General features: G+C 45.5%; 1 protein-coding gene across 5 annotated transcripts in view; it reads right to left on the bottom strand.

Moving 5' to 3' along the window:
- Positions 1-5287: 5287 nt before the first annotated feature.
- The window catches only part of LOC118791917 (pleckstrin homology domain-containing family G member 3-like), a 67807-nt gene continuing 50652 nt past the window's right edge, over positions 5288-22442 (bottom strand). For 2 of the 5 annotated variants that reach the window (XM_036549448.1, XM_036549451.1), the window contains 13 exons: positions 21002-21152; positions 20473-20604; positions 18894-19076; positions 18436-18528; positions 18235-18315; positions 17858-17891; positions 17017-17118; positions 16528-16560; positions 15238-15248; positions 13188-13565; positions 11053-11166; positions 8448-10008; positions 5289-6987 (listed from right to left, as the gene is read on the bottom strand). In XM_036549448.1, coding sequence (XP_036405341.1) covers positions 6008-6987; positions 8448-10008; positions 11053-11166; positions 13188-13565; positions 15238-15248; positions 16528-16560; positions 17017-17118; positions 17858-17891; positions 18235-18315; positions 18436-18528; positions 18894-19076; positions 20473-20604; positions 21002-21152 — 3853 coding nt within the window. In that variant the 3' untranslated portion in view covers positions 5289-6007. Of the gene's footprint in view, positions 6988-8447; positions 10009-11052; positions 11167-13187; positions 13566-15237; positions 15249-16527; positions 16561-17016; positions 17119-17857; positions 17892-18234; positions 18316-18435; positions 18529-18893; positions 19077-20472; positions 20605-21001; positions 21153-22442 lie in introns of all 5 variants that reach the window. The other 3 variants (XM_036549446.1, XM_036549447.1, XM_036549452.1) reach the window with 3 other exon arrangements.

Below are 22442 nucleotides of genomic sequence, written 5' to 3'. Positions count from 1 at the left end.
TATGCTACCCTGAGGAAAGCCCAGGTGACAAAGGAAAGGCGTGTGCGTTTGAGAGGACCCACTGAACTTGGTACCAACCACTCCCCACAGACTCACACGAACACGTGTGAAAAAATATACACACACACATGCGCGCGCATGCACGCACGCACGCACTCTCACACACAGACAAGCGCGCGCAGTGGAATATGTTATGGCAATGATCAGTTAGTAATGATATGATCCAAACCTGGATTCAAGGAATGCGACTTAAAAGCAAAAATTAATGTAATAATAGCTGTCCAATTTGCCAGAAAAGGAAAATAAAAGAACGGAAAGACAAAATTGAGGCACAATTGGTTGACTTCCGTCTCAATTATTACATGAACCAGAGATAAGTACTAAGAAAATGTATTCATTTTAAAAGGATCAGAAGCTAATTTTATAATGTTCAAAAATTGTTATATATAATATTGCTGTATTAAGGTGTCATATGTAATGACATCACAAAGAGTGTAGAAAATACATTCATATTTCCCTGTTTAAATAAATACTGACCTCTGAATGACCTTTATAGGAAAATACATCCTTTACATGAAAATATACAATGCTGCACAATTTTGCGAGCTGTCTAGTGCAGCCTAATACTTCATTAATTCATTAACCTATTAGTGGTTTATTAATGTATGAGTAACCACTTATAACAGTTTTATAAGGCGACTATTTATCGAAATAAGGGGACAAAATGGAATTCACTCACTGGATCTGGCTGAGCTGCTCCTTCACACTGTGAATGTCATTTTAAAGCATTCATTACTATATAACAACCATTTCAAATCTCATTGTGCAGTCTCTGAGCTAAAGTGTTGCATTAAAGAATCTGTTTTTGTCTGCAGTGATTGTCTTAGATTCACATTCAGCCAAGAGTTGAAGATATGACTTAAAAAATGGTTATGGTTTTATACTCAACATTACACACAGGTAATGTGTGGAAGTATTGAAGTGCCTCATATTTTTATGCAAGTTATTTGCAAATACAACCACTGACATTGTAACAACCAGTAACAATCAGATTACTTTTACTTTTCAGGTCCTAAAACTGTGTGTGCACTGTTTTCAATATGACAGGAATAACTAACAAGGAGTATTAATTGTTTATTATGTGCTTTCAGGCATTGTATAACATTTTTATTGGTGGTGCAATGAGACAGCTAAAATTTTTCATCTTTGACAATATTTTGATAGCTGGAATGCTATGTACACTTTGTAAATAACTGTGAATCTTGTAAATATGTACTTTGTAACTCCATGTCATGCTCATTATTTAATGTTATGCACACACACACACATGCATCAGAAATGTACTGTATATGTGTTTAACATAAAACAAAACAGAGCAAACTCACTTCCAGAAATGAACAGATTCTTCATTACAAAACAGCTTTGCTAGCTGTAACAGCAGCCATATATATCATTCCAGCTGGCTGATTACCAAATTGTTTTAGGACACACACACACAAACACACACACACACACACATGTGCACAAATCCTGCATGTCTATTCACCAAAATGAATAACTTTTGTTAGCCTACTTGAACTGCGAATACCAGTCATAATCAACATAATCTGCATAAAAAATGATATTCAGACTAGCTGATGATCAGTGTTCAGAGTCACAGGCCAACATGTTCGTCAGCAAAATCTGCATTCCATTTTGGCTTCAAATAAGGCAAAGGGAACATGATGATAAGATCAAACCTCACTGTTTACATTGCTAGCAGCCTTTTTCCCATACAGGGGTAAAGAGCAGTATTGTTTACATGTGAAGCATCCTTCTGCTAATATATTGATAGTGAATATTATCTTTGCAGCCTTAAAATCTCTTTAGTTACTTTGATGGAAGCCAAACCGTGTGTTTTTACTTGACCATGACCTCCACATGAGACCAGGCTTTGACTGCCAGTGTCAGCGCTGAATGCTCACATGAAGACTCATGTAAAGCCAATCTGATCAATCAGTGCCACAGCACATGTGACACTGAATGGAAAAAATTGACCGCAACCACGTAAAGCAGCTCCACATGTTAGATGGGCCACACCAGCTGTTTGATTTTCCGTTTCAACATCAGTGTCCCAGTACACACTGTCCAAGCAGGGCCCTCAGATCCATTTTCAGTCTTTGGGTTTTCAAACCATCTCTACACATTTCCCTTTGGCTTATTATATGGAGTTTATATAATTTTTTATTTTTATAATGGCATCAGTGAAAGCCCTTTTGAATCTGACTAATGAGCTGGGTTGTGTTGCAGTGAACAGAATTTTTTTCCAACCCCCATCCAGGGGTGTAACCACAACTTAGATTTGAATTTTCCAGCATCTAATGACTCTCGCATCTGGATCGCTATGAATGAAAAGAAGAACCATCAGGCTAAGAACAAAGGCTGTGGTTGATGCAATGGGATTCGCTCATTACTTATTTGGTTTTGCATGAATTTGATTCCAGTAGTTGTGAAAGCTTCCTGCCGGCTCACAGAAAGGGCATGTGTTCTGTTGGCATGAAACATATAGTACAGAGCATTTCATGCATCCACCCCCCCCAGGGTATTTATTGAATGACCTTGATACAATACACCCCATCCCTCACAATATACACTGATAGGATGTCATTTGGGTTTCCCAATGAATTTGGCTCCAAGTGATTTGATCAGCTTGGTTACTTACCTCTGCGGAACAGATGTTCTAACCCAATCATAAACCAGATTAGGGCATTGCCCCACCCATACCATGTTCCACTGGTTCTCTGCAAAGTCAATGTGGAGGTTCCATATGTACAACTGAGAGGAACGAACAGTGGTCAGTTTGGCCTCAACAAAAGCAGTCAGGACAAAGGAGATCCTGTGTAACTCACTGCTTGCAAAGGACATCATTTTTTAAATCTTTTTTATATAAAATTCACATATATTTCACTTAGGACAATAGCTCCAGCCAAATTTGGCTGACTGATTTGCATACCAAAAGGCCCTCTCCATTTCGTTCCATTGAAATTGGGTGCCGGCGTGATCATCATGAGAAAATGCATGGCACAGGGGAATAGTGAACTTATTCAGTCTCGCATTCATTACAAATCCATAAAAAAGACAGAATAGCATGAAATCACCATGGGAACCCCTTAATTGAGAACCAAGTCCTGAAAGCTTCCATGGCTGGTCTACAAATAGAGTGTCTCTCGATTACCGAAGTGCGTTTGATTGGTATTACTGCAATTAGCTAAATCCGACAATGGCTCTGATGGTGGACTAATGGATCTGAGAACAATCTGCTCTCCCATGTATTAGTTCATTGGCGTTCAGCGGTTTGCCTCAACAGCACACACACCTGCTTCCTTTGGCTCCTGCCTTCAGAGTCCTGACACACTGGGAAGCAAGCAGAGCAATGTTATACCAGCATCAGAGATCAGTATAAGTACAATCTGCAAACATAAGATGCAGAGCAATGCTGTACTGATCTCCCCATTTAATGGCTCTATAAAAACGTGTAGATAATACATGGATAAGAAAAATCACCATAAACAACATTTGAAGGATAAAGCAGTGCAACTGCTCCATGGTGTTTCCTTGTGGCTAAGATCAGCACTGAAGCTCAAGTCAAATATGGCCGCTGCTGCCAGTGAAACACATATCCTGTATTCATGCTCTAGAATACGAGGCGGCAAGCTGACAGGATTACCCTTCCCAAAAATGCTAATGCACATATTTAAATCTCATTCATATTAAACACTTTTTTTTGTCAAAATAAATAAATATACAATAAATAATTTGCTTATTCATTTCCACAAGAGGCTCAGAGCTCAGTGATTTTCATTGGCTTGCAAATTCGAGAGGCTGAGAAACGTTTGATTGAGTCTGACACACTGGAATTGAGAGGAGACTGAATAAACCCACTCCAATAGCCAAGCTCTAACCATCATCTGTTTTAATATGTACCCATTCCAGGCAGCATAAAATTTCTACATTTCTGTACAGCAAGTTGCTGAAATATATATGTATACATAGGTAAATATATACAGACAGTGATTTTTGTATATCAAATGTACACCAGTTTAATAAATAACAAGGAGAAATATCCCTGATTAAGGGAGAGAATTAGTTTCAAAGAGCCGTGGAAATGATATCATTTGAGTGGTCAGAGGTAAAGGACTACAGAGCAGGGGCCAGACAAGCCCTTTTAACAGTAAGCACAAACTGGTTGAACATAATTACAAAAAAAAACTGGCACCAGAACTCTATAACATCACAGGGGGGAAAAAGAAAAGATGGGTGTTTTCTGACGGAACGGAGTCTTCTTGTCTGTAGGGCTACTCTAATCTCTTTTGTGGCCTGGACTCCAGATATTAAACCCATTTACACAGGTCAGCAAATCTTCGTAATCGCTCGCTCATCGATTTCTTGTTCTGATGCGGAACGTTTGTGAGGGTGGAGGAGAAGGCCGAGACCAGTCCCGGTCGGATTAATGCCTGGTATAAGTTTCACAAGAATGTTTCTGAATGTCATGTCCGACCGATCAATTAAGGAAAACAAATGTGTTTTGGGTGACTTTGCTACAATTGCTCTTGGGAATTTTACAACGTTCACAAATATCACAGAACTAAACACAGTAATATTATTATGAGAGCTCTGAAATGACACAGTCACCTTGTGATAAGAGCTGCTTCTGTTCCATTAAGGTCCCCTAGGGCATTTGGGGTGTTGGAAGTATCGGGGGTGGAGGGGCAGTGCCGTGGGCAACTCTTACCATACCAGACAATTAAAATACAACACAACAAAAAACAATGTCACAGTTCCATAGAATGTAAACAATCGCATCACCCTTTTCAAGTGGTACCTCCCCGTTCGATGAAGGTTACACTGATCCACATTGTAAAACACTGGGACACAACCGCAGGTTGTAAACAGGAACTGGACCCTGACACAGGTTCGGTCGTATTTTCACACATTCATCACTACCACAATCAAAATGCCTAGCGTTCAAAATATTTTGATCTTCCAATGGCAAGCTGAAGTCCTGTTGACACATCCCATAAAACATTCCACCTCAGTGAATTTCATAGTATGCAGCTTATTTGGGAAATGCCAGAAAAGATGGAACTTGGACCAGAGAGAAAATAATTTAAAAGAATAGAACAATAGAACAAAAGACCAATATATTATATGCCAGGTATTCTCTGCCTTATCGCTAACATTTGATTTAAAATGTATTTATTAACAAAGTCATTTATTTAAATATTAAAATTATTTGAATCCTCAATGTTGGATCTTTCAGCTTTAAACAGGTAAAGGCGCTTTCAAATACTAAGAACAAAAATGTTAAATCATAAAAAGCTTTTAGAAGGCTAAGCTAGAAAGGGAAAAGACAAATTAATTTCTCATCTTCCTCAGTACACAAAGGTACTTTAGAGGAGTGTAAAATTCTAGCTTGGGGAAGACATCAATTGTTTAAGTATTTATGCTTTCCTGTCTGAGCTAAAATGACACTTTTACTACATTCTTAAACACAACGGCTTCTGTTTCTATCAAAATTCATAACGTTCTACAGAAAGTTAGCCCACTGGTTCCCAGAGTTTCAGGTGACAATATTAATCAACAGGACCATTTTGGCGTTTTCATTAGCTGTGCCAGACGACAGAAGCCATTCACACGTGACAAATGCATAAAAAACTAACAAGACAGCAAAGGGAGGAAAATGAGTTTGCAAATTTGAAATTTGACAGATGATACGCCCGGATATCTTGGCACAGCAAGAAGCTGCCATACTTTGTGATTAAGCAACAAGAGTCACCAGAACATTAAGGAGACAAATTCACAATTTAATCTTTTCCTCTTTTCGCTTGAGGTGGCATTTTGCATCGACTTGCCCACAAAATAAGTGACACCTTAAAGGAAGGAGACCAAGTTAAAAGCCTGATGTCAGAGCTTCTTAAATACTTCACATTTCCAAAAAAGAATTTAATTGTTTTTTATTTTAAAATGCTCAAGTGTTTGATCCCAAGTTTAGGAACTTTTCTCTCAGGTTTCTCACCACACCATTTTGGCTGCTGTCTGTCTTTTTGCCTGCTGCGGCTCTCTGGGCGTCGTCCGCCTTCTTGCTGAAAGGCGGGCTCAGTTCTTGCTCCTTGTCCCATCCGCACCTTTTGGCCAGCTCCACCTTAGCTCCGCCCCCCTCCCGCTGCCTGTACTCGTCCGACTCCTGGTAGGCCCTGCAGCGGTCGATGACAGCCATGATGGAGATTTTCTCCCGGGAGGTGGGCGAGCGGATCTGCACGTAGCTCCCATCAGTGTCCTCATCCTCCTTCTCCGGCTCTGGCTCCGCCCCTATACCTGTCTGTCCCTCCCCCTCTGCCTCCGCCTCCTTTGGCCCAGCCCCGCCCACCTGGGGCGTCGGCTCTGCGACCTTCTCTACGACGATGACCCTGTGGTTGTTGGGGAGGGCGGCCTGGCCGGAGATGTAGTAGCCGGGGCCGGAGACCTGGCTCTGCATGCTCTGCAGGTGGCTCAGGTGCAGTCCGCTCAGCCGGTTATCCAGGGAGCCCGCTCGGCACACCCGGGCCCAGCCCTCTGCCCCATCTCTCGGTGGGTGGGGCCTGTAGGCCGGCGCCTCCGAGAGTCCGCCGGGGGCCGTCCCCGAGCTGCAGCTGGAGCAGCTGGAGCGCCTCCCCAGGCTGGATGCCCCCATCCTCTCCGGCATGGAGCGGCTGCGTCCGGCGGCCCCGTCCGGCCCCCGGCGGGCGTACATGGAGCGCAGCTCGCGCACGTCCGGCCAGTTGAAGCTCTCAGCGGGCACAGGGCTGACCGGGCTCCTGCACTGCGGGCGGCTGGGAGACAGCACCCGGGGGCTGCACCCCGAGCTGGGGGTGCGGCCTGGGCTGGGGGACCTCATCTGTGCTGCGGGCCCAAGCTCACGCACAATCACTTGATCGTAGACCGTCAGGGGCAGTCCTTGGTTGAGTTTACCTGCAAAACACATGGTAGCTTGTGAGTATGGGATTGTGGGAAATGACTTTGCTGTGCAACATTGGGAAACTAGGCTTGGAAATGATTAAATATAACTGGCTGCTGTGAGACACTACTGTTGTGCCCTTCAGCAAAGCACTTAGCTGGAAGTGCTTCAGAGAATAGCTGTATAATGGATAATATGCAAAATATAATGTGAAAATGAGGCAAATCACTCCGGATAAGTGCCAATAAATAATGCAATTTGCATTGCTGGGAGAGCAGCGTTTTACCTAAAACACTAAAACATGCATACACATTTGGAATGTGCTTTTCAACAGTGCATTTAATCACAGCTATTGTTTGGTATGGTAACCACATTCTGGTGGTAACCACATCTGACATTTTATGAATTTAATTCTCTATGCAAATTTAAAAAGAATAAACCTCCTGGTTCTGGCTTGACATTCTGCTGTGACTAACCTGACGTTCGACACCGAATTAATCTGATCTGATAAAACTTGTCCCCCTAAAATTTAACATGCAGTTACAGGCCATTTCAAGCCGTTTGAGATGGCTTCCAATCATGTACGCTCTCTCCATTAAATTGGTCTGCCTTTTTCATATTGTCTGAGCGGAATTGTTCCAACGACTTGAACATACTTATTCGCCTTGAAATGAAATTCACAGAAATACAAGAGAGCGACAATTTATGTACCCGGTAATCAGAGAGAATGCATCGTGGTTGAGAGCAGGCATAATGAGGATGTGTTTTAAAGAAATGGCTTCCCTCCTTTTTTTGACACAGCAGCCGGTTTCCAGAATCACAGAGGCCTAGTCTGCTGTTCAGATTCCCATTCATTCTCTCTGACACCTGGCAGCGTTCCATGAGCACAGAAATCAAAAGCAACAGCCTGAATAAAAAAGTTGTGAGCTTCATTTGTTCAGTCGACAGCAGAAATTGCCGCTAAAGTAACAACTTAACAACATGCTGCTTTAAATAACAATAGCGCACTACTAAAAAATTACATTTATTCATTTGGCAGACGCTTTTATCCAAAGCGACTTACATAGATTACAGTTCTTTACAATGTTATCCATTTATACAGCTGGATATTTACTGAGGGTTAAGTACCTTGCCCAAGGGTACAGCAGCAATGTCCCAGCGGGGATTGAACCGGCAACCTTTCAGTTACGAGTCTTGCGCCTTAACCACTATGCTACACTGCCGCCCAGTCATTAGAGTCATTATATGTTTTTCAGATACCATTGTGAAGCTGCTCATCTTTCTCTACCAGTGGAGTTCCCTTTGTGCCCTGACTTGAGCTGAACAAGCAAAACGTTTCCTTTTAGGAATAAAATTCGACACCCCTAACCTTGACAGGATTTTCACAATGGTTTTACACCACCTGTAGCCTTTTTTCTGATTGGGCATGCTTGTTGTTTTTTAGGGCGGGGCTTGCAAAGGGGCTTGCGCTTACCTTTGCCGTCCCTCTCCGGCCGCTCCTCCAGCACGGAGGGCAGGTTCCGGGCGCTGAGCAGGATGTCGGAGTCCTGGCTCCGCTGCCTCACCATGGGCTTGCTGCTCTTGATGCGCTGGCTGTACTGGCGCGCCAGCTGAAACACCTTGTTCCTAGCCTTCTCCTCGTCGTGCCGGAGCAGCTCCTCGTCCGCGTCGGAGCCCAGGCGGATCACCCTGGGGGCGGGCGCCTTTTTCGCCCTGCTCCCCTCCTGGGGCTTGCGGGTTGGGTTCAGGCCTGCTGGCTGCCCCAGTCCCACGGCCCTGCCCTTCAGGTCCTTGACATGCTCCTTACCAACCGTTCTCGGTTCAGCTTCCGCCTTCGGGGGCCTGCTGTGTTCCGTGTCAGAGGCTCCCCTGGGCAGCTGGTCCTTTCTTAGCATCCCTTTACAGGCCCTTCCTGTGCCAGGGACCTCCCTCGGCTTCACGGGGCCGGGGGGCACTGATCGTGCCCCGGCCACCTCCTTCTCCATCTCCTGCCACACCCTGATCATCTCGGAGGAAGGAAGGAACTCTTCATTCTCAGCTGTGGTCCTGCTGGCATCATGGGAGTTCCCAACCCCAGGGTCCACCCGTGCTTTGACCTCGGCGTAGGACGACTCCTCACCTTTGATTACCTCTGTGTGAGAAGTGGGGTCACCACTGGGGTCACCGCTGGAGGCAGAGTGGAGGGCGGGGTCAGGCTCAGGGTCGGAGTCAGAGGCAGGAGTAAAGGTGGAGTCGGGGTCAGGGGAGGCCCCATCCTTGGGAATGCTGTTGAGCCGGCTGACGGAGTTCCTGACCAGGCCAGCAGGGATGTAGGTCAGACTCTCCCGCCGCTTGATGGCGAAGCTGGCCCCGCGGTGCTCCGCGTGCTCGTAGTAGCTCTTGATCTTGCCAATTAGCAGCCGGTCCTGCCGTGAGAGGGTGGAGTCCCTCTTCCAGTGAGGGTCCCCCTCAAAGGGGCTGTCGGGGCCTGGGGAGGGCACCCTGAGCTCTGCCCCCAGGAGGGTAGTGTCCGGGGCGAGCAGACCCAGCGGGGGCTCCGCGGAGGCACTGTTAAGCCGCTGGGCGTCGCCGCCCAGGCTGAAGGTGCTGCCCCGCCTGCTGGGCAGCCGCGGGGAGGGGCAGCCGAGAGACCGCGCCTCGTCCCCCGCCAGGCTCCCCCGGCGGCCGCCGGCGGTGAAGCGCTCGGCGATGACGCTCGCCTGGTCCAGCACGGAGGGGGGCAAGATGCTGGCGGGCTCGTTTGACTCTGCCGCCGTATCCTCTTCGTCCTCCTCTTCCTCGTCCTCCTCTTCTGTCGTCGACGCCTCCCCGCTGCTCGAAGCCTTGGACTCCGCCTGCTGAGGCACAGGCGATATCTCCATCATCTCCTCTCCATCCTCACCATGGTCTGCCTCGGACTCGGTGGTCTCCTGCCCAATGGGGGCGCTGGATATTGGGCCAGCAGGTTCAGAATTTGAGAGAGGGTCTTGCTCAGGTTTCTCAGTGGAGCTGGACTGAAAGATGCTGTTGTGTGACGGTGGCTCTTCAGTAGGGGCCTAAGAGAGACAGACAGAGGAGTGAAGTGATTATTTTGTATTTGACAAATGTGAAATGTCAGTTTTAAAGCCTGCAAAGTCTGCAATACACAGGTTTTATAGATCACCTTTCTGTGTTTCATTTGTGTTTTTCATTTTGTTAGCTAGAATAGGGAGACAGAACCTTGTTAAAGAAAATGTACCTCAACTCCATTAGTGTATTTGGTGCTAGCTGCATTTCTAAGGATAGGCTTTGTAGGAAATGTAGGAAACACCATCAGACAAAACATACAGCATCTCTTTTGACGTCACTCTCAAAGCCAAAACTATTTCTGTCACTCTGAAAAAGCTATAATGATAAAAATATAGGACAGCCCTCCAGCGGGATGCTCGATTTGGCACAGCCTCGGGTTCGAGGCAGACAGCCGGAGCTGTGAGGACGAGATAAGGGAGGAGAAAAGCAACCGGTCGAAGAAGAGGCATGTTTTGGAAGCAGGCACCCCACAGGGGGCTGCGGTGGGGTTGGGGGGGTGTTCCAACAGACTCGGGACCTATGAAAACATTCCCCTCATCAAAGCAAAGGATGATAGGAAGAAGCAGCATGTGGGGGGGCATTTTTTTATCATTTCGGTGACAAAGGGAGATCGCTCAGCGAGATGGTGCTTAGAGACGCAGCTGGAACCCTGCAGAGACATGCAGTGATGAAAAAATTCTGAGAATTGTTGTATTTTTTCCCCCCCGAGCTTAATTGGCAGGGATTTGCAAAGATGGTTAGAAATAGACATCATTTCACGCTCGTGAAGGTAAGCTCTCTCTGGAGATAACGAATGAATAGCTTAGGTGATGGAATGTCACAATACTCTGAGTAGGTAAGTGTATGTAGACACTTTGTAAGGTTGAAGGTGGGGATGGAGGTGGTGGCAGAATGAACCTTGTGAGAGAGAATAAAGTTGCAACAGAGATGAGAGGGGAATAGGAAAGAAGGGAGCCATAGGGTTCTCAGTTATCCCAATGACAGGTCTAGCCAAGATAGTGCATTCCCTGCTTCTGAAAACACTGCTTTACCTGCTCAATGAGGGACCCGCCCTCCATTGTGTCACATGTATCCTCCTGACCAGACGATTGGCTGTTTTGCCTGTTAATCCCATTTTCTTCTAAGATGTCATTCCCTTCTTCGTCCTTAAGAAACATCAAGAAATATGACAGGGGTATATAAATACAAGCAAATGTAGGGCAGTCAGTTCATGTATCACAGGCAGCTAGGAGCCCACACACACACTGAGACATCCTGAAATGCAGTAAGGTGATTTTGCCTCAACAACAATTCCTCTCAGAAAATACCTTTATAAAGACCCTTTCAACTAACAATGCTATCTTGATTAGTCAGTGCATTTCAGTGCATTTCTACGGAATTGTAGAATATGCCTGACCTTTAGAAGTGGCCTTTGAGATGCAAAAACTACACTTACTGATTTCAGATTGAACAACTAAGAAAGAGATGAATTTACAGGACTCCAGATGAAGACACATTTAACTCTGTGGATAGTTCTGATGTATTGCTAACAGAATAAGTGCATTAACTGCATTTAAATGTTATGTTGAGAACACTGATTTTACTTCTCACCTCATAATGTGAGGAGGGAGGCAAAGACTCTGTGTGGTTATGTGGGCCTCTGCTTAGCCAGTGATTGGCTGCATATGTTATACCTGGTAAGACAGTGATTGGCTGAATAACATTTCTGTTATAGAAATGTTACCGCTGCAGCCAATGACTGTCTGCATTTATCATGGCTATATCTGTCAAGCCAGTAAGTCACTGGATTTATTATGGTTATATCTGTAAAACTAGTGATTAGCTGGATTCATTATGGTTTTATCTGCTCAGCCAGCAATTGGCTGCTTTCATTAGGATTATATCTGGTGAGCCAGTGATTGGCTGCAGTTATTACGGTTACATTTCATTAGCAAGTGACTAGCTGGATTCATTATGGTTGTATCAGCTTAGCCTGCAATTAACACTATTCCTTATGGTTATATGATTCAGAAGTTCATCTTGTGGCATATCAGCTAAATTCATGACAAACCTCCCACTCTGCCCAGACCAGGTCATATTACAATAGTCTTCAATTGCACATTAATGTATACATTTAAGTTAAAATGAAATGCTAATGGTGGTTTAGGAAAATGCCATACACTTGTACAGTGAGTATAATGCAAGAAATGGTTTTAAACAATTTCCATTTTTTTGTTTTTTGTTTTTTTTTTTTTTTAGTACATCTGACATCTGACAAACCCTACTATAAACACCTGGCAACAAATTCATTATTAAAAGGGTACGGGAAAGTTTAAAAAAAAAGTTTGTGATTATTATATTTTTTTATAAACGTCACACACTTCATTACACAACTGGAGATAATTACAGATTTTTTTGAGGTATGCAAGCACATAGACCAAGCAGTGACAGTGCTGATCTGAGATCAGGTACAGACACGCAGAGTGACCACCACATCAACTGCAAGAAAGACAGCAGGTGATCAGGTGAAAGAAAACGGGGTGAGTGCTGCACCCTCAGAGCCCAGCAGACAGTAGAGTACCATTATAAGATGTGAGAGAAAGCGTCAGAGAGGGTGAAATGACAAGACAAAGGAGAACACCAACCTGCAGTGAACAATTAGAGATGCTACCATTTCCTCCTTCAAGCCAGGCTAAATCGATTGACCTTTATAAATACCAATTCTCAGCACCCAAGAGAGCTTTTAAAAACACTGGGGAGTGTTTGCGTATGTTTGAGGGGGTGGGGTATCTAAGAAAGTGTAGAAGTTTGTGACACCATCACAGGAAACTTGCTCCAAACTGTTAACAGATCAAACAAAGCCTCAGCTGAAACCCAACCGCCCACCAGGGAATGGGGTAGGCACCCTCCACAAGAGTTATGTTTTTTTGGTTAGCAGCAGATGCTATTAGTGGCAATCGGCTTTTTTGGCGGGTTAACTCCATGCATTGATTCGTTTAGAAGAACAGCGATGTTCCATGCTCTGCCGAGATTCTTTAGTTCATGAATGTCCATTAGCTTTGGTGGAGCATTTGATGTGTTAGTGGGTTAATTCTTGATTGACAGTAAGGTGGGTGGAGACATGGACTGAGGATGTGGCGCATGGAGAAGAAATAACGAAACACCCGCTGGTGGCAGAGAGCCTCACCGTTGTCACCTGAGCGGAAAGCAAAGCCCTGGCCCTAAAGTGCCAGCAGGGGATGGCTGCCAGCACCGAGCTGGCGAAGTCGGCTACCTGGGTGTCCTCCATCAGAATATCGTCCTTGTCACTCTCCCCCTCCTCCTCCTCCTCCTGCTCCTGCTCCGCCCCGCCCGCGCCAGGTGCCCTCTCCGGCCTCGGTTCCTCACTGTCACTAGGGCTCAGCCGCTCATAAGTGTCCCTCCTGAAACCTGGGTCCTCCTCATCCTCCTCCACGCTAGGCCTCTCAGCCTCAGGCTCGCCTAGGCTTGAGCCCAGGGTGCTGACGCTACCGCGGGCCTGCCCGCAGCGAGCGTCGGCTGGCAGGGCCCCTTCGCTGTCCGCGTGCTGCGGTGGCAAGTCACAGAGAGTTTGTGTCCTTATCGTGAGGTGAGCTGAGGGGGGCTCAGTTCAGTTTTACTTCTTATCAAAAACCAAACACATTCAAGAGGATTTTTACTAATCCTTTTGACTTTCAGCTCTTTGTTCTACTGGAAGTATTTGGGATGTCTGAAACCTGAGCTGCTTACACAGAACAACATAAGTATTGAAAACCATGAGACAGAGACAGACAGGACAGTATGAAGCATCAGCCACAGATACTCAGGTGGGCTACAGTGGTGTTGAGGGCAGCAGTGTGGAGCATTGGTTAGGGAATTACATCTCCAACCAGAAGTTTACAGGCCTGATTCCCAAGGCTGTGCTAACAAGTCACTTGACCTGAACTGCTTCAAAAAGCATATTCAATTCGAATGGATTATGTGTATATATATAGGTAGGTCCATGTAGGTCAACCCAGATAGGGAAGTGCACAGACATTGGTTAACAAACCCAATTAGCAAGGCTTTAACCTGTCAGAGAATGTGTGCAGACATCAATTAACAAATCCAATTAGCTAGGTTTAACCTCCCAGACAAATGCAAGCTTCACCTAATGGAAAATTGGGGGGGGGGGGTCTTTTCTAAGGTTTTTTCAAGGGATTTATAAAGAGCAGTACAGAAGCTATTTTAAACTGAGTTCTGTCAAAAGAAGAGGACATTGGTGGGAATTTGTTCAAAATAAATCACAGTGACACTAGGAAGTAACTGTTTTCTCTCACAAAGTTATTAGAGCATGGAATAATTTTCCACAATTCATAGAGGAAGCAGAGACCAGTGCTGACAGACCAGACTAGATACAACCCAGACTATAGACAAAATGACAAGCCTAGTTGAGCAGTGAGAACGAGTTATAAGGAGGTAACCATGAATTTGAGTGTTGGGCTGCCATTGTGTCAGGGCATCTTGGTTGGCTCTGACGTTTGATTGGCTGAACAGGGGAGGACTGGTCTCTGAGGGAGCGAAATCCTGGCATTTGTGGATACGAACCATGCAAACCAATGTGTGCAGATTTGTTCCTCCCAGCGGCGCTCCGAAAACACGCTTTGAAGTCCCAGACCCAGAGCCCCTGTTCCCCCGTTCCAAACCCATCCGAAAAAACCCATTGCCTTTTATGGCGTGTCACAGTTCCGCCTATCTGCCGACCGGAGCCCTGCATGCGCTCACATGCCTGCTCATCCTGTGGGTTTTTCTGTCTGAAGAATAAACGAGTTGGAGCTGGAAAACATTTTCCATCGATGTGCTCACCTGGGTAGAGCGTATCTAAAATGGCTCAACTTCGGCTTCAGTCAGAGTAATAGCATGACAAGGCTTGGCAAGATTCTGTTTTCATGGTTAAAGCTTAAGTGACAATTACTCATAACTCCAACAGACCAAAAGCTTTAATTTTTCCCATGCATTTTTTAAACTAGTTTGTGTTTCATTTTCAAATTAATATTCCTCTGGGCCTGGCTGCACGACATCGCCCTGAAAATCAACTTTGATTAAAACCGAAAACATACAGTGAAAAATAATGCCCGTTTTATCCAGCGACAATGACAAAAGAAATTAAAAAGAAAAAAACTATTCTGGCACACACAGCCACACAGTGACAGAAAACAGGCCCTTTATTAGTGGTTTTAAAGTAATCTGTAAAGCCTTACCTTAAGAATGGCTGCAGGGACCACACATGAAACAGAGAAAAAAGAGAAAAAGAAATATAAGCTAACATACAATAATAATATAAAATGCAGTATATGTGAGCATATAACAACAACATCAATAATAATAATAATAATAATAATATACAGCAATATACAGCATATGATCAACAATGATTACACACATGAGATAAGGTGAATTAAAATGCATGAGTTGTAGATTATAGTGCATTCCCTGCCCTGTGGCTAATTAAATTTAGTGTACTTGATGTCCTTTGCAAGACGAGGAAACAGTTCCCTTATAAAAGTAAACCTTGCAAGCCATAAAGCTATGGACAGCTATATTTGTACTTCAATCGCAGGTTCATTTGCAAGACTTTTCTGTTTGTAGGAGACCCTTTCATGTAGCAATCAGGGTAAAGGGACCCTTGAAATGAATGTATTCCGCTGAAATCCAAATGGGGCGGTTCTTAAAACAAACGTGAACGGGAAAGGCGGCCCATCTCCCGCGAACCTCTGATGGCGCTGATACAATTTACATGGACGGGTCCGCCCACGGGCCTCGCCAAATCAGCCAGATAAATGCAAACAAAATCATTTCAAGTGGGATAGAAAAAAATACACAGATAATAAAATACTGCTCATCTTTCCCTTTTATAGTCGGCGAATTAGAATTCATGAAATGAGAAAGCCACTGATTGGAGGCCGGGAGCGCATTTGACTGCAGGAAGGAGCCAGAGCACAAGAGCCCATCAATGATGCGTCTGAGGGGCTTTTTATATAATTATTTCAGGGAGCAAAGAAAGAGAGAGCCTGGCCTTTGATCTCCTCAAGAGGGCTCCAGCACTCCGGTCGCCTGTTACCCACTGTCCTTTGAAGCCGCGGTTTCGGCCAGTGGAACTCGGTGGGCCTGCATCCTGACTGCTTTGGGGGACAAGGACGGTGCGCCTCCACCGCCAAACCTCCGTCTCCATGCCATTCAGACTGAATGTATAGGTGACTGACAGACGGAGGTAAAGGAAACCAGCACAGTGACCTGATCGACTGCCTTCCCCCCAGAGCACTCAGAGCATCACCACATGTAACTGGCCTTCGGTTTCTGCCTGCCTGTACCGTCTGCACCCAATGACAGGTGACATCTTTGACGCAGTGGATATCAATATTGATTTTTAGCGAGCGTTCCTCCTGACCTACTGTTCAAATTGCCGGGGCCAGTGTGCCTTGGAGACGGCTAAGAGCGTTTGCCACTGGTGGGAAAAAGATAAGTAATGGCGCATGCCGCTGTCTACTTACCTTTAGTGACCTTGGTGATCTGCTTGCATGGCTCTGAGGGAGAGAGAGAAACAGTGAGCACACCCCACTGTGTCAGTTCATTTTCATCCATTCTGACTTCATCATTCATAAAGGCGACAGAACTGAGCTCACTGGGGCAAGCTACTGAACAACCCACTTTCATTTAGGGGCGAAGAGGAATTTCCCTCAGGCAAAAGAATGGAAGTGGAGCTGAAAAGGTCACAGTTAAAAAATACAAAATTTCTTATTCCAATTCAGGAAAAGGTTTTTATAGCAAACCTGAGAATGGGGACTGCTTTGGTGCCAAGAGTCAACAAATCCAAACTGAAAAAATGAAAGAAGTGTTGCTTTTTGCAGTCTTCTCCCTTTTCAAAGACCGAGTTAATCTGTCTTTCTACAGTTTGGTCTGACACTGTCCCCTGTGCCGATGCAGGTGTGCGTGGAGTGGGCGGAGCTGCGATGTGTGTGGCACACAGGGGGGCGGCTCACCTGACTGCCTCCGCCCCTGACGACCGGCAGTGGGCACGTCGTCCAGCTGGCCGGACATGGACTTCTTCAGCCTCTCAGGACTGTAGCGGAACTTTGGCGGATCTGTTGGCACAGCAGCAATGTTAGAGTGGGACGGGATCACAGCTGACAAAAAAAAAAACCCCAAACACATGAACAACATGAGGCATAATGTACAAGGATACGATTGGACAAGCCATCAACATCCAAAGGTCAAGTTAAACAGTCAGCTACCATCATGGTAGTCTTAGCTACCATCATTTACATTTACATTGTCACTGTCGCGTAGCAAATGTTTCTCTCTGGAGCAACATACAAGATTAGTACATATTAACATTTAGACTGTTGGCATCAAGTAGACACACTATTCCACAGTTATTCTTTTTCTGATCAAAAAAACTAAGGCTTAACATAAAGCCTACACTCTGTATGAACTGGGTAAAATTATAATGAGCAATTGACATAACTGAAGCATCTTTACTTATTTGAACCAAGGGGCACCCCTGCTGCTAAGAAAAGGACTGCAAACACCAGTATGATATGTGGCGAGCATTGCTCAAGATGTGCATATCCATGGCCATCCCGCACTATGAGGGTGCAGCTGAATGTTGCACGTGGGGAGGGTAATGTGGTGTTTCCTGCCATTCCTACATCACCGTCCCCTCAACGGCCCAAACCCTCGCCACCTCCGTGTCCGATTATGGCTGATGGGAACCCTATCTTGTTGTGGCGTTGCCATAGCGACCGGAAGGGAGAAAGACAAAGGGGAAGGGTGCGGTAATCTCTGCGGGGGAGACCAAGAGGCGCCGCCGATGGCACTCACATTTGGAGTCCATTTCCATGATGGCCTCTTTCGCCTGAAACACAGAAATATGAATTGATTGATCTTTTTTTGCTCTTCTGGAGTGTTGTGGAGTCTGACTCCCCCCATAAAGTAATGTCCGAGAAAATATACAGATGAAAATACAGAAAATACATTTTAACGTGTGTCCTAATGCACAGCATGCAGTAGAGGAAACATTAGTGGACTGCTACTTTCATCGGTGTAGTTTTCACAAAATATTACACAACGCATTGTCAATTCAATTTAAATGTTCAATAATATAAGCCAAAATGGTTGACTCAATAGTGGTAAATGAATGCTATGGTTCCAGATGTCTGCACAGTCTCCCTGTCCTAGAGTGGTGGGGTGCTGGGTACCTTTTGTGGGATGAGGTGGTTCTCTAAGATCAGCCTCTTGATGTGATGGGCCCACAGTTTCCTCTCCTCCACGGTCCTCGCCTGGGGAAGAAACAGCAGGGTCAACATGACACGCCCTGCACAGGGCGGGGTCAACATCATGCACCCTGAAGAGGGCGGGGTCAACGGACACCTTCACCCAGGGTAGCGGCAGTCACTGACCTGCATGGTGTGAGGCTGCTTGGGGTGCTTGTAGTGGGTGACACTGAAACACAGGCAGTCCTTGGCACTCTCTATCAGCATCAGGGTGGCACACTGATGGGAGACAGAGAGGAAAGGGGGCACACTACTGTGACATATGTATGATCTGCCAAAATACACTATATCAGTGTATACAGTCAACACTATATTAGACTATACTAGAAAACGTAAAATATTCAAATATTCAAATATTGCCATTTTCACAGATATTACTATATGCACATATCATAGAACATATACTGCAACGTATTCTACAGCATCCCAGATGGGGCACTGCTGTTCTATCCTTAAGGAAGCTGAATGAATAATAATAATAATAAGAAGAAGAAGAAATACAAAGAAGAAGAAGAAGAAGAAGAAGAAGAAAAGAGGAGAAGAAGAAGAAGACCACAGGCTGTGATTTCCTTTGGGCCGCTTACCGAGATGTGGGCCTTGTAGACGTAGTGCTCCCCTCGCTTCTTGGTGATGAGGAGCATCCTGTCGAAGAGGAAGAGCGTCCTCTCGTTTTTGGCGCGGTGCACGCGGAAGGTTCCCTCCAGCACCAGCTCCCCGTAGGTGGTGAGGTCCGGCCCCTTCCAGTTGATGAGCAGCGACTGCACCTCCTGCAAGGACGCATGGCGATACTCGTAACCACCACAGGGTGGCGCACCAGCTAACGAGCAACCCTGATTGCCATCTGCTGGTCTGTGTTACACTTCTACACTACACTCCTACCTCAAAGTCGTTAAACGGCATTCTGGCGATCTTTGCTGTTGTGTCGCAGTGACGCCACCGCTCAAATGTTACAAGAATGTTGTGAGAATGTTATATGCTGCTACTAATGACTGAATTACATTTGGTTCCTTTCAAGCCCAACATTTGAGATTTCACTCTCAAATTTTCTCTTGACTTGAGATTTGACTCTCAAATGTTGGACTTGGAAGAAAAAACAAATACAGAAGGTCTTGTTTTATAATGTTTTATTTAGTCCATGACTAAAGATGAAACGGCGCTTGAATTGAAGGACCACAAGGTCATAGTGCAGACAGAGTACAGACAGTTGAGGTATAGTTAAACATTCCCTATATTTGCTATCAGAAACACCTCTTTCTACTACTCTCCAAACAGTGTACAGCATGCAAGGCTTTGCCATCAAAGTCACACTGCTCCTTTCTAAGAGTCAGGCTGATAAAAATGCATTTAGGCCATCCTTTAAACATACCTAACAGTGGGAGACTGCTACTTAGCACAAAATCAGCAGAAGAGGAGAGCTGTCTTTGACAAATGTGTTAAAAGCAGGAGCTTTCTCATTCATTAATCCTGCCATAGGGGATTGGAAGCTTTTAGGTTCCAGCTTGAGATTTGGGGGTGGGGTGACATGTTTTTTCATTTTTTATGCAGACTTGACTCCAATGCAATAAATTGTGATTGGCTCAGGCACATCATGTGGAGCGCCTTGGCCAATCAGAGGTGAATGCATAGTGGGATTGTTGGAAAAAACAACGGCCAGCTGGAGAAGTCACCATGACAGCATGTAGTCATTGGCTATGGTGAGTAGTGAACAGAGCTAGTGTAGGGCTCAGCCTGCTGATGGGAGATACTGGCGGAGTCTGTGTGGAGGAGTTGGTGTGGAGGAGAGAAATGCAATCTGGGTGAATGAAATAGATGAGTCTGTGTGTGTGTGTGTTTGTGTGCCTCATTGTGTATGTGCGTGTATTTATCTGTGTGTGTGAAAGTTTATGTCTGCATGTGTGTGTGTGTGTGTGTTTGTATGCTTTATGTGTAGGTGTGTCTATTTGTGTGCATATGTATATGTGCTCATGTGCAAATGTGTGTGTATGTGTATGTGTGTGAGCGCATGTTTGTGTGTGTGAAGGCACGGGTGTGTATATGTGTGTGTGTATGTGTGCACACACGCATGTGTGTCTTTCTGTGTGCATGTGTGTGTGTGACCACTCACACATGTGTGAGTTCCTGTGTTTGTGTTTCTGTGTGCATGTGTATTCGGAGCCCGCAGACCTGCAGCCGGACGGCGTGTTCGTGTTTCCTTTTCATGTCGTTGATGTACCAGGCCACGCCCGTCATGGTGTAGATGGCCTCCTCCACCACCTCGTAGCCCTCCTCCTCCGGGTCAAAGTGCTTGGCGATCTCCTGCAAAGCGCTGGAAGTTAGACTGTGAAGAACACACCTGCACGCTGCTCTAACTCTATGAATGAGAGGGTGACATCAGCTCTATGAAGGCGGGGATATTTACTCTGTCTAAAGCACAACTCTGTGAAGGAACACATCAGATCTGGGCTGTGTAAAGAACATCTCTGTGATGGAAGGGTGAGATTAAGGTTTCCCAAAGCACAGCTTAGCTCTGTGAAGAAGGTGGTGACTTTCAGTTTGCCTAAAGCACAGCTTAATTCTGTGAAGGGGTGGGGGTGGGGGGAGGGATCTAGCCTGCTCTAAAGCACGGCTCAGTTCTGTGAAGGACTGGGAGTGAGATTCAGGTTGCCTAAAGAACAACGCATCTGAAAGTAGAGTTTTACTCGGGCAGGCCTACCTGCAGCAGCAGGTGGTATTTGAGGATTCTCTGCACGGGCTTGAGCAGGTAGGACCCCAGCGGGAGTGAGCACTTCAGCGCGGCCTGCCGGTCCCGGAAGAACTTGGCCAGGGTCTTATTCCTCATGCAGTCTGTCAACGCCGCCACCGAGCTGCAAGGGAAATGATCCCACCCAACAAGTCACCAATCAGCAGAGAGCAGGGAGTCAGGGGGCGGGGCAAACATACACACACACACGCCCACCTGTGAGTGCACTCCTATCTCTCCATCTACCTCCCCCTCTGAGCCTAAAATCCCCCACACCCCTCCTTCGTCTCAGTAGACTGCTTTGGATGTGATGTAACCTGCACCCTGCGTGGTTTGCACACTCTTACATTTATTTTTCTTTATACTGTAACTATATCCTGAAGATTATTCACAATATGAGTAGTCCAACTTACACAATTCCAAACAGAACAGGCAAGCTTCCATTACCATTCTATTGCAGCTCAGCTCAACCACTACATGCATCCCCTATTGTTATTACATCTTCAGTGTGAATGGAAATGAAAGGGATTCAAGTATTCTCTATGGGTACTTGTACCCATTAAAAGTGGAAATTGAATCAAACATGCTCACACACAGTACATTGTGTCTATGTAAAAGAGAATGGGAGGGATTACATTAGTTTTTATTGTATTATTACTCTTTTCAAATTTATTCATTTCGCACTTTTCTTGTCTTAGTGCATTTCTTGATTACATAGAGAAAGAAAATGAGAGAAACAGGATGAGAGAGAAAGAGAGGCAGAGCGAGGGAGACACAGAGAGAGAGAGAAAGAGGCAGAGAGCAATTGAGAGAGACAAAGAGAAAGAGAGGCACAGAATGATTGAGAGATACAGAGAGAGAGAGAGATGGACTGGCAGTCAGCGGTACACATTTAAGGCAATGCTGTAATCCCATCTCCAGGCAGGCCTGGTGTGTCCCTCTCCCCTGCTGGGGCACAGTGTGTGGGTGTGTGACGGTGTCAGACAGTGCGTAGGTGGTTGGTGGGGGGGTCAAATGGCAGCCCTGAACCACTAGTTCTGAGCCCAGCACCGAACCTGCCAAGAACCTCCGGCAGAGCCGCCGGTGACTCATCCGGAGCAATGTTGCCTGAACGTTCCTCAGACAACATAACAACGGCGTCACGCGGCTGCAACGTGACAAGAGAACTTCGCTGGCTGTTCTCTGTGAGAGATGGTGTGGGGGCAGAGCTGAAGCAGTGCTTTCTGGGAATCCTCTGCCGCTGATAGCTTTCCCACAACAACCTGGTTTCACAACGCAAAACGAGCAGCATGCGCTTTTCAGAAAACGGTCATGAAAATTGGAATTTGTTTCTTCTTCTTTAATTAAAATGTTTTTGGGGTACATGAATGGTGGACATTATTTTTTAGTGGATAAATTCACATGAAAATGGCCA

The sequence above is a fragment of the Megalops cyprinoides genome, chromosome 17 (genome assembly GCF_013368585.1).
Source record: "Megalops cyprinoides isolate fMegCyp1 chromosome 17, fMegCyp1.pri, whole genome shotgun sequence".
Classification (NCBI taxonomy): Eukaryota; Metazoa; Chordata; class Actinopteri; order Elopiformes; family Megalopidae; genus Megalops; species Megalops cyprinoides.
This window is presented reverse-complemented; position numbering and strand designations above follow the sequence as displayed.